Source organism: Gopherus flavomarginatus, chromosome 12 (genome assembly GCF_025201925.1).
Source record: "Gopherus flavomarginatus isolate rGopFla2 chromosome 12, rGopFla2.mat.asm, whole genome shotgun sequence".
NCBI lineage: Eukaryota > Metazoa > Chordata > Testudines > Testudinidae > Gopherus > Gopherus flavomarginatus.
Window position 1 is genome coordinate 40,100,201 of NC_066628.1, and position 17,190 is coordinate 40,117,390.

General features: G+C 37.5%; 1 protein-coding gene across 12 annotated transcripts in view; it reads right to left on the minus strand.

Moving 5' to 3' along the window:
- Positions 1–17,190, minus strand: part of SPAG9 (sperm associated antigen 9) — a 105,458-nt gene that overhangs the window by 10,599 nt on the left and 77,669 nt on the right. For 5 of the 12 annotated variants that reach the window (XM_050920093.1, XM_050920097.1, XM_050920103.1 and 2 more), the window contains 14 exons: positions 16,835–16,964; positions 16,244–16,336; positions 15,664–15,831; positions 14,613–14,784; positions 12,945–13,172; positions 12,173–12,368; positions 11,165–11,287; positions 10,465–10,545; positions 9,846–9,913; positions 6,821–6,969; positions 5,174–5,345; positions 4,059–4,172; positions 2,018–2,056; positions 950–1,126 (listed from right to left, as the gene is read on the minus strand). In XM_050920093.1, coding sequence (XP_050776050.1) covers positions 950–1,126; positions 2,018–2,056; positions 4,059–4,172; positions 5,174–5,345; positions 6,821–6,969; positions 9,846–9,913; positions 10,465–10,545; positions 11,165–11,287; positions 12,173–12,368; positions 12,945–13,172; positions 14,613–14,784; positions 15,664–15,831; positions 16,244–16,336; positions 16,835–16,964 — 1,910 coding nt within the window. The remainder of the gene's footprint in view (positions 1–949; positions 1,127–2,017; positions 2,057–4,058; positions 4,173–5,173; positions 5,346–6,820; positions 6,970–9,845; positions 9,914–10,464; positions 10,546–11,164; positions 11,288–12,172; positions 12,369–12,944; positions 13,173–14,612; positions 14,785–15,663; positions 15,832–16,243; positions 16,337–16,834; positions 16,965–17,190) is intronic. The other 7 variants (XM_050920094.1, XM_050920098.1, XM_050920101.1 and 4 more) reach the window with 3 other exon arrangements.

Sequence of the window (17,190 nt, forward strand, 5' to 3'; positions counted from 1 at the left end):
CTGGAATACCAGTGAATAAATAGTCTCTTTCTAAGGAACATCTAATCCAAACAGATTCAGTTTCTCATGTAAGGTTTGAAGCAAAACATGGGTAGAGTATATTTGCATATATCTTGTGTTTTAACCCCTCATGTTTTAGGGACAAGAAAAATTGATGTAGGTTACTTGAATTTAGGTAGCAATCATTTGTTTATTGTAAATTAAAGAATGCAACAAGTCTAGTCTGGTTACTTGACACTGAAATGTACTAAAACGGAATTAGCTTTACAACATTTAAATCCACTTTCAACGGAGGCTTTAGAAAAGAGCAGAGCAATTGCAATTCTTTACATATCATCAAAGCACCATCATCTTTTGAAGCAAATAATCTAACTCCTGCCTTTCTGGGGCCAACTCGTCTGTGTGCATGCACATTCAATAAGGGCATGCATCTGGCATTCTAGTTTTTTTAAAAAGTGGCTTGGCATTTTTAACAGAGATTCTTTTACAACAAGGTTATTTGCTATCAATTGTGCTTCATTCATACAGAATGTTCCTTGATGACACGAACTGGGCTACCTAATGCCAAATTCTTACATTACAGCTGAAATCATCTAGTTTTCATTTCACTACCTTTTTAACAGCGAAGTGCTCAACTCCTCCCTTCTTCACCACTGCATGGCATCTCTTCCCAGATGAAAGCAAAGCATTTTCTCCGCTTCCGCCCAGACCATTCTTGTACCATTAAACAGAGTGGAGCTTTCTGAACTGAAATGCTGATCCACTGTCTCAGAAGCAAGGAGGTCTCCCTCCAAATGCACAATGGTTTGAAGTCTAGAATCCTAACTCCATTTCTGAACACGGGGTTTTCCCCTCACATTGGCTTCACCTGTCTCAACACTGCATCCACGGAGCAGAGATCTAAAAAAGGCAAAACCCCGCATTTTAAGAACAGGAATACAGAGCTTACCAGGGACTGCGACGAAGAATTTAACAGCATCACGGTGCCCATGGAAGCAAAGCTGTGCATGTGCCATTGAACAATATGGTATGAATGTTCCAGGAGTCACTTTATCACTGTTTTCATCCCCATATACACGTATAACACTCCCAGGACGGTTTCCAGAGCCTGCTGCTGTTTTATTCGCTGTAAAAGAAAAGAACAAAAATGTTTCCCACTTGAAATTTCAGTTTGGAGAAGTGGTTATTTGTTAAGTAACCTTATAGTACTATCTAAAAGCTAAAGCCAATTCAGATAAAATGGAACAGAAGGGCAGAAATGCCAATTCAGGACAGAGCTGGAAAGAAAAAATAAGACTGCATGCTTGGTTATTTGAAGTACATCACAAAATGGAGTAGGATTCTTATTCGTCTAGCATAATTGTTTTAAGATTTTTTTTTTTTAAAAACACTAAATTCATGAGGGAAAAATATCTTTGATATATAATACAGCTAACTGATGTCTCAATGAACAAATCCTAAAGCATTCAAATGTATAACTAAATTAAAATGTTAAAGGAAGATTTCCTTAGAATCTGTGGTTACAGGGTATCCCATTGCCAGCACAAACTCCACCAAAAATAGTCAGCTGTGGGCATAAAGGAGCTACACCATTATAAACACTGTTTAGTTTTTGCTGGGATGATTTAAAATCCACTGACAGAAAAGTGCTTCTTATTCATGCTAGACAGACAAGCCATCACCATTCCAAAGACTATCAAAGGAGTGAAAGAAATGTGATTTGTAATGAGACAAAGTCAACGATGTGGATTAATGACAAAGTTATGAGATATGGTATCAAATTATTTGCTGGAAGAAAAACAAAGTCTGTATGAAAGTTCAGCTGCAACACAGGATGATATACTAAACTGCTGAGCAGATTGGTGGCCATTTAGCAAACATAAAACTGCTGCAATGCAGTAACTGAGTGGAAAAACACTGAGGAACATACAAAGGGTCAATCTATAGAAGTGGGAAACAGCCTCAAAGTGGCTATTAGAAGCCTGAAAATAGATTTTTGTTCAGGATCTGCACTTACCCCTCAGCCCCAGTAAACGTCCCTGGTGGAGGATTACAGCTAAAGTGAGAAAGGAGGAAAGGGGAAATGGATAGGTATGACAGTAGAGGATAAGGATTAATGAGAACCTGCCACTCTCATATTTGAGTATTTGATAAGACAGAATTTTAGATTTTAGCTCCTAACTTAAGTTAAAAAACCTAGTTAATTAAAGAAGATTCAATAAAAGTAATCAAGAACAATATCTTGTTATACGGTTTCAGGATAAATTGTCAACAAAGGCCATGTCACTTTAATGGGATATTTTTGTTACTGTTAAGATATATAATTAAATAGTAAAGTTTCCCCTTTCTCTCTTTTCTTAAATGGACACTATCAAAACTGATGGGCAAAACAATGTATAATTAAACAATGTTTTAATATTTCTTCCTCACCCTGAAAAATCCATCAGTTCTAGAAAGTGACTACTATGCACTAGATAAGATGTCCAGCTCATCAACTCACCAACAGACCAAGGGGATGAGTTTGTTTGTAGTTGTGCATGCATGCAAGCTATGTGGTCTGTTCTCGTAATCATGAACGTTTACAGTGGCAGGGTACTGAAATTTACAAAATCCTGCCTACTCATAAGTACAATGCAGGGAGAGAAGCATAATTGTGTCCATGAACCAGAACATTAACAGACCTAAAATTACCAGCATTGATAGGGTCCTTTTTTAAGTTCACAGTATTCAAAAAGGAAAATCCACACAAAACTTTTAAAAAAGTGACTTCGCTACAAACTAAGTGCAACTATTTATTTTTTGGAAGCATGATTTAACTATTTATGTCTTTGCTCAATACACCCATGCAATGCAAAAACAAACATTTATTTAATGGATGATCAATGTAATGGAACAGTATGAGAAACATAATGCATGTGCTATCAACAAAGGAATTGAAACAAGAAGATTTACCACCAGCAAATTTAGAAGAAAGGTCTTCCTCAGGATTGATTTACAGTCAAACCTTAAAAACCTTATACAGTAGGATGTTTAACATCACAATTAATACTATAATTAAAGTTCCCATCTTTTCCTTTCAGAAACTTTTGTTCAAGCATTTTCTGTTATTAAAAGCTTTGATCCAAATTTCATCAATGAAGTCTCTGGCAGGGAGCTTTTTTTTTTTAATCAAAATTTTAGGGAATGAATTTAAACAGATGTTTGGGATTCGTTCATAGCATTTAAGACTTGCTTCTGTTTGAATTAACAGTGGTTTATTTCTTGGGGAGTGGGGGGGGGAGAGGAGAGGAGAGGAGGTTGTCAGTTCTATTAGCCTTTATAAAGGCTAACTGCTTTTCCTAGAATGCAAGTATTTCATTTTTAAATGTACCACCAGCATACAGCAAAAGTTCACAACATTTTTTTTTTTTAAAAGCATACAGACTTTTTGAATAACCAGTGGCTGAATTTTACCCACCAACTGAACTCCTCTATTTGAAGAATGTGGTTACAACTCATATGCCCTTGCGCAACGCCTTTAAAAGCAGCTCAGTTTCTCTGCCTGTCTAGTCGTAGACACCAAGGACATTATCGATTGTGTGATGGATTCTGAGAAAACAAGGCCATTTCAAATTGTGCTAACTATACCCTTACGTCAAAATAAGTTTTAAAATGTGAATTTAGAGCTCAAGGGAAGTGCCAAATTGTCATGATCGAGAAGTTGAAATCCTCTATTCGCAAGCAATGCGTCACAGGCAGTGCTATCAAACTGACAGATCACAGCCAATATCCCTACATGCTTTAAGGGTACAAGTCCCAGTATCCATCCAATCCACGGCATTCCAAAGGTGCCTTTTGAGATGAAGTGTTTTATACGGAGAGATGTCTGCTACCAATCCATTTTATGCAGGCTAAATAGCCCTCAGACTAACCTAGAGCAGATTCAAACCTGGAGATGAGTGTATCTACATCCTTTACCAAACCCATGGATGACACTTCATATTTTAGTCTTATTGCTATAGTAGTTTCATTGACTTTTTTGGTATTCAGCTACAGACATTCATTCACATTTTACTTACTTTCTGTTAATGGAATGGAGATGATGACACCATTTCCTGTCCCCACCCACAAACGATTACAAGACACCATAAGAGCTGTGATTCTCACAAATGAGAATCCTAGTTTTCCAGTACCTAAAAAAAAAGTGCTTCAGTAAAAATTCTGGGCACCAATAATAATCATCTGGATTTCTAGAGAGCTCAGAACATTTTATAACATCAACATCCATGTGAGATGGTGGAATGTTCCCTTTTACACAGAACCAAGGCATAATGGTTGTGTCCAGAGTCACAATCTAGAGTGGGAACTCATGTGGACCAATTTTCAGGCCTGTTCTCTAGTCTAATCTTGATTCTGTAAGGAATAAAATACTATACTTATATAAACAGTTAATTTTAAAGAATGTCATGATTTTTTCATGCTGCACATTACAGTAAAATGCTTCTGGGATTACAAGGCAAAGGGATTTAACTTAAAGGCAAGTTCAAAGAGCTCTGACACCATATTTTTCCTGGCTAGTTAAGAAACACAATATTGTTTCTTCTTTAAAAAAAAAATTATACAGAAATAAATCTCAAGAGACTAATTTTAATTAGAGCTATCTCAGAAAACAAAATGCAACATCAGAAAACAGGTATTCAGTTTTACGAGAAACAAATTATGTGAGGTTTTGCCTCAGTATTCTCCCCATATAAGTGCAAGACAACTTTTCTAGGCAACCTACAGCATCCTCCCACATTTACAGTCTGCAAAACTGAGGCCCAGTTCCAAACAAAAGTTGAAGGGAACTAGGAAGGAAAAACCTCAAAGGCTTCATACACTTCTTCCCACTACCATCTATTCTTCCGAAATAGTTCTGAATTCCTAATGGCTGTCCACAGTGTCCATAAAATCAGGAGACTGAACCAAAAGGACCATGATTCTCTGTAGCCAGTATTAGACAGTTTGACTTGGACCGTAGAATCAGATGTGTTGGGGAAATTAAATTCCATGCCATTATAGGCTTTTGATGTCTTGCTTTAAGTTTCTTCTTTGGTTGAGACAAGCTGTTTGACCCGTGGTAGATAAAAAAAGATCTAAGTAGCAACAGGAACAAAACACACTATGGTTAATTTTATTGCAGTCAGCAACTTACCTAGCATTTTGCTTACATAGGGTTCAATGTCCACATCTTGTAGATGCTGGTGTGTGTGCGCGTGATAGAGTCGGAGTGTGGAATCCAAACGAATAGAGACCCACACCCCATCACCCACCCAGGCCAGCTGTCTCACTTGGCTCTCTTTCCTTGGGTGTGCATCAAACGATTTCTATGGAAGATTGTACTTCGAATTAGATAAGTCACGAAAAAGACAAGATGATCTCTCTTCTCAGCCAGATCTTATACATATTGGTAACTTTTCCCATAAACTGTCTACTAACCTTGCCTTGAGTGTTTTGTCAAGGCATGGCATAGCATTGCCTCACAACACACATCTCTACAGTCATTTGCTATGACATCCCCATTTATGAGCCATTATGATTTACCAATCCTTCTATCTAGAGAGAGCGCGAGAAAGAGTGAGACAGAGAGATCATATATATTTATATTTTTGTTATTAGGTTCGCTGGTACAGTTTGAGACTTTTGCCTAAAAAGTATTTGGCTCTTTCCACTGCTATCCTGCCCTCTTGCGTACAATTAAATATAACATACCAAATAATCCTGGAGCTACAAGATGCATGCCAAACCTCAACAACAAGCATTGGAATGAGGCTGCATCAATCCTTCCTATTCCTCACTTCCTTTTCCCATATATTGCCTAATAGATTGCAAAATGCTCTGAGCAAGGATCTTGGCCAACATTTCCAGAGTGATCAGTGATTTTCGGAGCCCAACTTGAGACACTTTAAAGAAACCTGCTTTTCCAGAGATGCTGAGCACTCAGCCTCTAAAAATCAAGACCCTTTAATGTGTTCTCAAGTTAGGCACCCAAAAACTAAAAAGCCTAAAATCCCTAGTCACTTATGTTGGCTATTTCCTGTATATGAAACATGTCATGTACCTGTAGGGCACTGCAGAAACAACAGCTTAGACCTCTAGGTAAATTTTAAGTTTGCTCAAAGTGGAGGGCAAACGCTCTCCTAGTACTACGAGTTAAAAAAATCCATCCCCTAGAAATAAAAGTATGGAAAGCCAAATCCTAGAAGAGGCTGCTGGTGGAGGGGGAAAGACCACAAAGTTCAGTGTGTTGTGCGCTCCCCCTCTAGGCATTGCAGCAGCTGGTTGGTTACCTGGTTTTATTTCACAAGATCTGTTCAGGGAGAGGAAGTGTTGGTGATGCAGATTCCACAAAAATTCATGTACACCTCTACCCCGATTAACACAAATTCAGATATAACACGGTAAAGCAGTGCTTGGGCGGAGGGGTGGGTGCACGCTCCAGCGGATCAAAGCAAGTTCAATATAATGCGGTTTCACCTATAACGCGGTAAGATTTTTTGGCTCCTGAGGACAGCATTATATCAGGGTAGAGGTGTATTAATTTAATCACTTTTATAAACAGATGTGGGATACTCAAAGCGAAAAAGCTGCTTTTTAAAAACCATAATGTGAAATATTATCCTAGAATTTTAGAAGATATTTGACTAATTTCTCTCCAAAATGATAATTTGTTAATGATGGCCTGTTTTTGTGCTGATGAACAGTGTCTTCTTAGGATTCATGGATAGGGAAGGGGGGGTTGTTAGACAAAGACAATGGCAAAAATTAATTATACTTTAACTAAACACTGTTTTTAACTTGCCTCTATTTTCATGGCCTTTGGTTGAACAACATAGATTTTGTTCCTGTAGCCACACCAGACTTTATCATGTACAACAGTCATGCATCGGATGGAGTGATGAGGTCGGCCCAGGTCTAAGAGGTGATAGTTTGTCAAGTCCCACTGACCATCTTTAAAAACAAACAGGAATAATTCATAAAGGTTAAGATAATTCGCAGAAGTTAATTTGCATGCCTATTTGCTTTTAAAATGGTACATCTCTACTTTTAGAAGAGTAAAAACAATGAGGAGTCCTTGTGGCACCTTAGAGACTAACAAATTTATTTGGGCATAAACTTTCGTGGGCTAAAATCCACTTCATCTGAAACCTTTTAGAAGAGTGTTAGACTCATTTAAAAAGTCAATTCAAATTCAGGGTTATACTTTCCCATTAAACTGAAACAATTAAGTGTGGGACTGTTGTCTAAGGAAATAAGTGCAATTTTTGTTCCTTCAGAATGTGATTGTACATAGTGAGTCAGTGAAAGTATGCCAAAGCATTTAAAAAAGCAGTCAGTTACTGCTAAATGCATTTGCTTGGATAGGCATATAACAGGTACAATGAGCAACAGCCTACACATAGCACTGAACATTAGCTGTTTGACTGAGCATGGAAATGCTGGCCATGCACTGAGATTATCCCCTCTGTTGTTTAAGTGTGCTATGACATCTTTAAATGCTGTCTACTATTGGTATGCCTTTTTTTAAAATAGCACATACAACGGCATCACTCACCATTAACTGGAGTTCTCCTCTAGGTTAATCTCCTCCAAAGATCATCATTCTTTGACATATACTTGAGATCCCTCAAGGACCCTGTAGTCATTGGAATTTTAGGTAACTAAAGTGAGTATCAGTATCAAGCCAGTTGAGCCTTTCCCTATATTTGCATCAGTGCTGCATGCCTGCTTAATATTGTTAGAAGCTGATTGCAAGGATCCAAAGCACCACAAGGAAGAGGGCAAATAAGTGAGAATCTGTGGTGATGACCCAACAGGAGAATTCCAATTACTGGTAAGGAACACCCCCTTCTCTCCTATTTGAGATCTCCCATAGAGATCCTTACTCAGAAGGCAGAGGAACAGTGCCTGTCCAGGAAAGGTAGGGCTGAGAATTTTGAATATAGATTTTGAGAAACAATATTATCAGAAACAGGTTAATGCTGGCAGCCATGACCAACTACTAATGCTCACAAAGAGGCAAGGGTATATAGTGCATCTTGTGGACATGATTAATTGGCAGAATAACCTAAAGTCAACTCTCAAAGCAGAACAAAGTAGCTTTTGCTACATAGCTTGTATATAGAGACTTCCCCAGCTCTCCCATCTTCTGCCCAAAATATGAATGAGTTTTAACAAACCAGAAGGACAGTGGATTGGTTTCTCTAGAATTCAGAATAAACCCTCACTTTCCTCAAATGCCATTAATAAGAACAATGTTATTTTTATGGAAAAATAATTGATGGGACAAGATTTCTGGCTGACAAAATGGCCAGAAAAAAAAAAAAAGGCTATCCTGCTAAAAGGAAGTCTTAGAAATGCTCAAAGAGCCTGGAAGACTAAACTGAAGTTTATGGAGGATATAAATCAATGTGAATGTTTTAAAGAAAAGATTGGAGAACAAGAGGAAAAAACTGATCCCACTAAGGGCCTGCAACTAAAATAAACTTCTATGACAGACAACAGACCAGTTATGAATTGTTATGGAGATTACTTACAGCTTTGAATTATGAATTTTAAATATTTGCAGCAATGCTAAACTTAGAGAGGAAGATGCAAGCTTGATGAAGTGAGACTGGATAATAAAAAGCCTCCAGAAATTCACGAGACAAGGACAACTTCCAGTTAGAAGACTTTTTTTTGACTCCTTTGATTTCAAAGGGAAATATATTGGCGTATATTAACTCCCAGTGTTATTTTTAGTGCTTCTATGGTGCAAAGGTTTTTTGAACTGATGGATGGTTTCTACCATTTGACATTAACAGAAAGGTCTTGCAGAACAAGTCAGAATGGTGGCCTTTACATGGTTAAGGATTCAAGTCAAAAAATATATAACAGCCTTCAAAAAGCCTTAACTTTGGACATAAGTGACAGTAAAAAACTGTCCTATATTTATGACCTGATACATGAGAATTGGCACAAGATAGAAATAAGCAGCAATCTCATTGCTCAGAGGTGGGAAGAACAGTGACAACATAAACTATGGATTATTGACTAGATTCAGCTACACAATGTGGCCAGGATCAATAGATAAGCAAGGTTTAATATATACAGCTCTCAAAAGTATAGTAGAAGCCTAAATATGACAAACTGTTTTCAAGTAAGGGCATTAAGCATTCTATGACAAACAGGTCTCCAAAGACCAGCCTCAACACCACAACACCCAATTAAGGCAAAACAAACCAAGCTAATGTTAAGTTTCTCTTTTAAAAGCAAGAAGAACTTGAAGTAGAGGCAGGCCTGAATGAAACTAACATGGAGTACAGATCACCCAGCTGACTGAAAAAAATCTGTACTGAAGGGGTGCACAACAATGATGGAGATACAGGCAGAGGGTCAACTGGCTTAATGCATGCACTTTACTTACTGTACCTATAATTCAAAATTTCAATTACTCCACAGTCCTGGAGGCAGCTCAAAAGAACTTCAGAGTGAGGATCCATGGTGGTGATTCCGAGTAGGAGAAATTCCTGGCTATCTACTAGAAAGAAAGGGAGAACAGGGGAATTCCTAATTACTGTAAAATAAGTTTGTCTGAACATATCTAATACTACACTTCATCAACTAAAATGCTAGCAAATTAGTTTTTTGACAAGGTACACAATACATGAGAGAGAGACTGGAAATGCTTGTTGTAGGAACACTGTTTGCAAAAATCAGATAATTCAGTGCATTCATTTTCAAAGTAAAATATTTACTAATGATACATTTTATTTACTCGGTTTCGATCATGAAGCATCTCTGTACCGTCATTGATTCTGTTTAAGGTCATTCAGCAGAATGCTTACCAACTCCTCTGTGAAATATTGCTAATGTTCCATCAGCTAGTGCAACTAATACTATTCCTTTTACATGTCTGGGAAAAGAAAGGAGGCAAAAGTATATCATTAGTGTTTAATTCATATTATCAATATAAAAATATAAACAGGACTTTTACAGTAAATATAATTTTACAGTTCAGCATAATTTAATAAATGAAATTCACATTTGTTCTTAAATATATAGTTTTCTACTTTTTAGAAAACAGTTGATTGAACAGAAGGGGCCATGAGACACACAGGCTGAAAACAGAAAACTGATAACAATACATTAGCTACAAAGTAAGTAGGACGTATCTCTAGGAAAATTATAGTTTCCTCTTTATACGAGTCCCCAAAACCTGGAAATACTCTTGATATTTCAGTATCCATAAAATCCCCTTTATTTCCCCTTCTCCCCATTATGCTGACTTAACCCTCCTCTCCATCATCGTCCCCAAAAGAATAAAGAAATGTAGGGTTTTTTTTTAAACTAGCGTCTCAATGAACTCAGACTGGAAATCTATTTAAACTACATTGTAATTATTCTATCTATAATAAATGTTTACATTAGGTTAGCAAAATTTACAAAACATTTCAGGCAACTTACACAATACTGAGAATAGAATCTTTAAGTTTAATGGCATGAACACATTTCCTCCACTGGGCCACTGAAGAATGAACATACAAGCTGCAAGGACATAATTGGGATGAATTAAACATGAATACTTCAAGACCATGTTAACGTCTCAGACAATACAAGAATTTTAATCAATTTTGGCCAGGGTAAAGCTTTAATTATGGAGAAAAAAATCTCACACTGATAACTGCAGCATTGCTACAGCTAATCCACTGGCTGCCCAAAACATTACTGAACATCTATCCACAGAGCCTGTAACTGGGATAGTAAATGTTCCTAGTGATCTGACATTCAGCACTGCAGAATCCTCAGATAATACCATATTTCTTTCAATAAAAAGAAAGCCTTTTCAAGAGACATGTCCGAGACAACTTTGTTTAATTTGGTATTGAAAAAAAGATTAAACAAATACAACTCCTACAATATATAGTACAGTATATTACACTACAGAATGATACATTCTGTATGTTCTATAATGCCAAGACACAGTAACGTATACTGAATGGTATTACTGCAGCTTTGGTTCAGAATTTTCTTCCTTTTGTGGGTTTCCTCACACTTCATCTTAGTTCTTGGAGCCCCCAGGTTGATATTTAAACTTTCTGAAAGCAGGTTTAAAATGACTCTTAATCTTTGTAATTTAGTAGTTTTATAACTAGCATTTTCTTACCATCCATTCTGTGCTCCAAGCCACATTGTAGGTAAAAGGCTACTCATTTTCTGTGCTTCTTCTCTCACTAGATCTTGCTCATTTGGCAATTCTACCACATCTTTACACAAGTCTGACTCACTATTGAGAAAAACAATGGTAAAGTGATAAAAAATAGTCTGAAAACAAATGCACAGACTGCTCAAACTGTAACCCAGATTACAAATTCAAAGCTGTTAAATGTTTAAATATCCTGTGTATTATAAATATATCTAAAGCAGAGTAAGAATCCCATTAAGCATACCAATTGTACAAATGAAATGAATACCTTTTTAGAGTAAATTATTTCATGAGGCTATCTACCTCTTATGAGGAATGAGAGATCGCATTCAGCCCCATTATTCTGCTCCCATACAAACCAACACACCGGATGGAACCTCCTGTGAATAGCTGAAGGCCTTGAAAAATCTGAGATGTTCCAACTTTATTTCTTTATTAATGACTCCTACAAACCTCATTCAAGTTTTCCCTCAACTGCCACAGCTAATGCACAGCAGTTGGCTGGACTAAGAGGCAAGTTACATTTGTTCCCATAAACTTCTGAAGAGCCAAGTGCCAAACATGACTAATAGAGCAAGTGTGATATCAATGAGTACACCAGGGGTTGAACAATACTAAACCAGCAGTTGGCTGAAATGGTGGGTTGAAAGGAACAAATAGTTAAAAAAAATAGATTAACACACTCCCTTTTGGAGGTACCTGCCTAGAAAATGTAATGAAGTTACATCAAAACTATTCTTCATTCTCGCTCGAGACCACTTTAGAGAAACTAGTGCAAGACATTCTACATAACTATTGTGTAAAGCTTAATCTGCACACACACCTAGAAACACTTCAGTTATATAGTGCCTTCCAAATGATGGCCTCAAGTGCTTTACAAATATATGAACCTTTGTCTCAATAGTACTCTAAAATAGTATATTTATGAATTTTAATACATTTTAATGGTGTGGACCATTGACCATGTACCTAGGCTGGTATACTGGAGAACCCTCTGCTGTATTCTGCACTCCCAAAGGATCTGTGAAGACATGCTCTGTATACACTCCAGTTTGAGCTGGATCAGCTAAATCTTCTCCTGACCCAGCACTGACTTCCGTTGCCTCCGTTGCTTCCTCTGCTGTTGGAACGTTTTCATCTACCACATTACTTTCAGCTGCAGTTTCTATGAGACAAATATTTCAGTTAAAAATTAACTTGAAAACTCATTCTGTATAGACACCGTGGCAAGTTCATGGGCAAATTACTATTAATTCTTTGCCTTCTATTTCCCTATGCGATAAGACTATTCCTTTGGATTCCACGGAATAGCCCCATTAAATGGGAAAGGATTAGGAATTGAAGGACATGAAAAGACAGCTTTTGACTGAACTAGTGCTCTCTCCAGGTTTCTCTCAACCCATCTCTGCTCTGTTACTTTATTGCTCTGAGGTACTTCACACTATCCCTATTGCCATAGTATCCGAACACCTCACCACCTTTGGCGCATTTAGTCTGTCACCCCTGTAAGGTAGGGAACTAATACGATTACCATTTACAGATGGGGAACTGAGGCAAAGAGACTACATGACTTCCCTGGGGTTACAGAAGAAGCATGTGGGAGACCAGGTCTCCAGAGGCTGAGGTTAGCATCCTCCACTTCCTTCAATACAGGTCTATTCAATTTGTTTTGATGCTGTTGACAACTTACCCTGTATCCCCACTTAAAACTCTAAACGTGCATGGATGACTATTTTCATACCTGGCTGTTTATCTGTCACAGATGAGGCACCATTAGCATTGTGTGTTATGAGAGATCCTGTAATACCCTCTGCAGTACAACCAACCACTGTGATTCCTCCTAACAGGCTATCAGTTTCTGCTGAGCTGTTGCTGGTCATACTTCCACACAAAGAGGTCCTGTCCACCTGATTAGAGTCTGCTTCTTGTGACCCTTCCTCTCCTACAGGATAATCCGTTTCTCTAGCCCCTGAAAGGCAGATTAAGCTTCATGTAATTTCTTGGATATAGTAAAACACAGTGCATAATCTATCAAGCAATAAGATCCAAGTTAGACAATAAACAAAGATATTTACAGTCTACAGAGCCTGAGAGTCACACGACTAGAACATCCTATAAAATCTGCTTTAATGGCACAACACGAAAAGGCATCTTAAACCAAGCTGCCGCCTTTAAATTAAAATTGGACAAAGAGACCTAAAGAAGTGCTGCATGCTTCTACCTTGTATGTCAGGTTTCTGTTTGAGCAAAACTTTGCAGCCAGGTTAAAAACAGAATTGAAACAGATCCTGATAACAGGGGGAAAATGTTAACAGACCCTCATCTAATTCCATTTGTTCTGATTTAAATTTATGCACATAACTGCTCATCTCCAGAGGTAAGAACGTTGCTTGTGTTTTGTATGATATATTGTTTGAAATATGGATCAGTCAAGACAATCCCAATAGTAAGAATCATCATATGCAGGCTAATTTAAGAACTTGCTCTGTTGGAACTATTCCATTTTCCTGTCTCACTTTCAAGGTCTGTACAACTTCATTCCTCTACTTGCCTCTCTACACCACCTCCAGCACATTCTATTCTTCTCAAAGTATCATGTCTAAATATGCTCTGCCTTCATTTCCACATATACACCTTCATACCTTACTTCCAGGCTCTCTTCTGCATGGAAAAACCTCCTTGATTTTACTGTGCTACGTTAGCAGACTCACTCAAATCTCCACTCAAAGGAACTTGCTTTTTCAAAGCCTACTAGCACAAACCCTCCACTGGAGGCTAATTTAATAGATTTTTTTTTTGAGTTAACAAGATGCGCACAAAGCAACCAACCTCACCTCCTGAAGTGTTGTATCCACCTACTTTTCTTTGCCCTCCTGTATACATTCTATTGTCTCTTAATTAGATCTTTGGTTAAATGCTAAATAGTAAAACTCCTTGAGGAGGGATCTCATGTAAAAGGTAGTATACATCTCTATGGGCTCAATAAATATAATAAAATTAGAACCATACCTTAATGTGGAGATCTACGGAATACTCTCACTACTGAAGAGACTATTTACCTCTAAACTGGAGTATAGGAAGACAGCAGGCCAGATTACTGGTCCTATTAAGTCACACTCCTGCCTTGGTGTGGTTAAGGGCTGCTCTAACTTATGATAACGGCCAATTCCAGGATCAGAGGTGATAGAAAAGTGGCACAGGCCTGATGTAAGATTAAGCCCAGTTTCTCCTCAGCTATGCTGTTTGTTATGCTGTCAGCTACAGTGTATTTTTATCGTGATGATTAATCACAGAACTTGTATACTTTTAGTTCGTCACCTCTAAAACATTCTGGCTCTAATTTTCCGAGATGAACACTCACCACTCTTCGGGAAATCAACTGGCACCAAGGACCGGTTGATTCTCTTACCTGGAATGCTAGCAATACAAAGAACGTGAGAATTGCAAACAATAAAATTGTCTAGGATGTTTCCCGGCTGGTTAGCATCAACAATGATCACTTTTGTAGCAGAGTGTGTGCTAGTACAGATCCAAACTAGACTGGATAATTCTTCCTGATGTTTCAACTGCTTCTGCTGTTCCTGCAAGAACAAACAAACAGCAGATGTACTAATATACTAGAAGGGAGCAGGTGGCAGCAGTTTTAAAGTTATATACCCATGTATTATGTAAAATTCATACTGCACAGCTAGGCATATGTTTAATACTATTACAAAACAAAAAGAAAGTGTACTTGGACTTAGTTTCCTGGATGCACAAGGAATGTATAAAACTTATGTTCCATACATGAATAGGAAACTAAATGAAAAGTAATGAAACTACATAAAGAACTATAAGTTTTAACTAGTGACTAATCTAAGACTGGTGTTGTCAGAAGAAGAGTTACATTTACATGCCTGCACGCTCTCAGTATTGCCAACTTCTAGTGTTTAATAATTGTGAGTCAGGCCCCAAAGCATCATGAGATTCAGTTTAAAAATCATGAGCATTTTTAAAAATAAGTTGAGTTTTCTCTTTGCTTTTTAGTTTCTGAGGAAGTCTTCATGTTTTACTTGCAATCATTCAGGATACAAACTTTTTTAAATGAAAACAGATTCTCATGCAATCTTGAGTTCAGAAGCTGCAAGTTTAAGAAATACATAAAAAATGTGGAATCATGATAGAATTGTGAAAGTTGGCAATGCTGGTATCTAGATCAAGTAACTACACAAATTGTGTAAAAATACTTAGCTATTTAGATTTACCTCAGAGCCTGTAAACATCAGACAAAACGTGAATATTTATTTCAGAAAGTGGATTCAATACAAAGCACCAGGTTTTTTTTGTCTTGATCATCATTTCAATTCTACCGGAGAAAACATGCTTAACCACTGCTGACTAACAGAACTGATTACCAATGAAGTATTATTTACAGTAATGTTGTTTAAATATTCACCATTATAGAACAGAACTGATCTTACCTTGAGTTCCTGGTCTAGTCTATCTAAACTACTCTGAGATCCTGTTTGGTGCTTGTTCCCATCTGCATCCGAACCCCCTACGTCATTGTAGAATACGCTGGCACCAACCACAGAGCCTCCATCTCTTGTCTTCCCTCCTGATAAGTTCACTCCTACAGCACACCAAAGCTGGAAAGAGAAGAATTTGAGCATTTCATTTGCAGAACACATGGGGTTTTTGGCTTATGAAAGTAATAAAGGAACGAACTATATAGGCTATAACAGTGCTATGCAGGCTATAACAGAGGAGTTGAGTACAATTTTTTACAGTACAATTTATGGAAGACAGAAAATGAACCCATTATTCTTAAGAAGGCAATTTTAATAGAGAGCATGAATGTAAACTCGAATAAGTGTGATTCTGCTGCAGTGTGCATTCTGTATCTCACATTTGCTTCAGGTGCCCAGCTTTATTACCTAAACGGATAAGAAAATCATTCAGTACTTTAAGGTTTCAGATCAAGTAAGTTACCAGTTCAATGTCTCATTGTCCTCCATCAAGGACTATCTCCTCTAATTTTCATAATTCTATAAGTCCCACCTTCATAGATGTATCCTTTTCATCTAAGGGTCTCAGATAGACAGGCACAGGCAAATTCTTCATCTTGTTATCACCCTGACCACCATTTGCTACCTGAAGAGAAAAAACATTATACTTTCCCCTAAAAAAAAAAATAATTGTTTGTGAATCTTGTCAAGCATGCAGAACAATATTTTGCCATGGCTCAGGGCTGGTTTGGCTCATGGCCCATAGTTTGGTCAGCACCACTCAAAGGAAACAAAGATGACAGCAAAAACTTTTCAGTGCCTTTTTAAAGAGTGGATATCACAATCTCTTTAAAAGGACTGAGCTTGGAGACCCCAGCCTTCCTGCAAATTAATGCTCCACTCTTACTAAAGGTAAAAAAAAGTGAGTTTTCTTCTACAGATATTTGCCCTCGTCCTTCAGTAGGGCTACTAAAGCTGCCTTCTCAAGGTACTAATTCAGAAAGCAGACTTATTAAAAAGCTGACAACTAGCTACAATATATTAGCATCAAACATCATAGTTTTATGGAGCCTTAGTACTTTATCCAGTAACTCTTATTTATGGTTATTGTTAAATACCCTAGACGAAGTCATAATCACAATACCTGTTTGTACTTCTGAGGCAGACTCCAGCCAAAAGCTTGCACTCTACCATCTTCCTTTTGAACGTGTGCTTTCACTTGGCGGTATTGTTCTCGTTTCTGTTCTCTGCGTGAGGCTAAATTGGCTTCAGATCTAGAGGGGAAAATGGATATTTTTTTCCAAATTCATTCCTGTTCTCCTAATAAGTTCTTTTAATGTGTAGGTATGCCACAGCAGAAGTTGCCCCCTAACTACTGAGGATAAACGTAATCCAAACTATTTTCAGAGATATTTATTACAGTAAAAGAAAAATGCTACATTTGTTAGTCTGAGCCAAGGATTGTATACTTCTATTTAGACCTGTCTCAGTGCAGGGGTA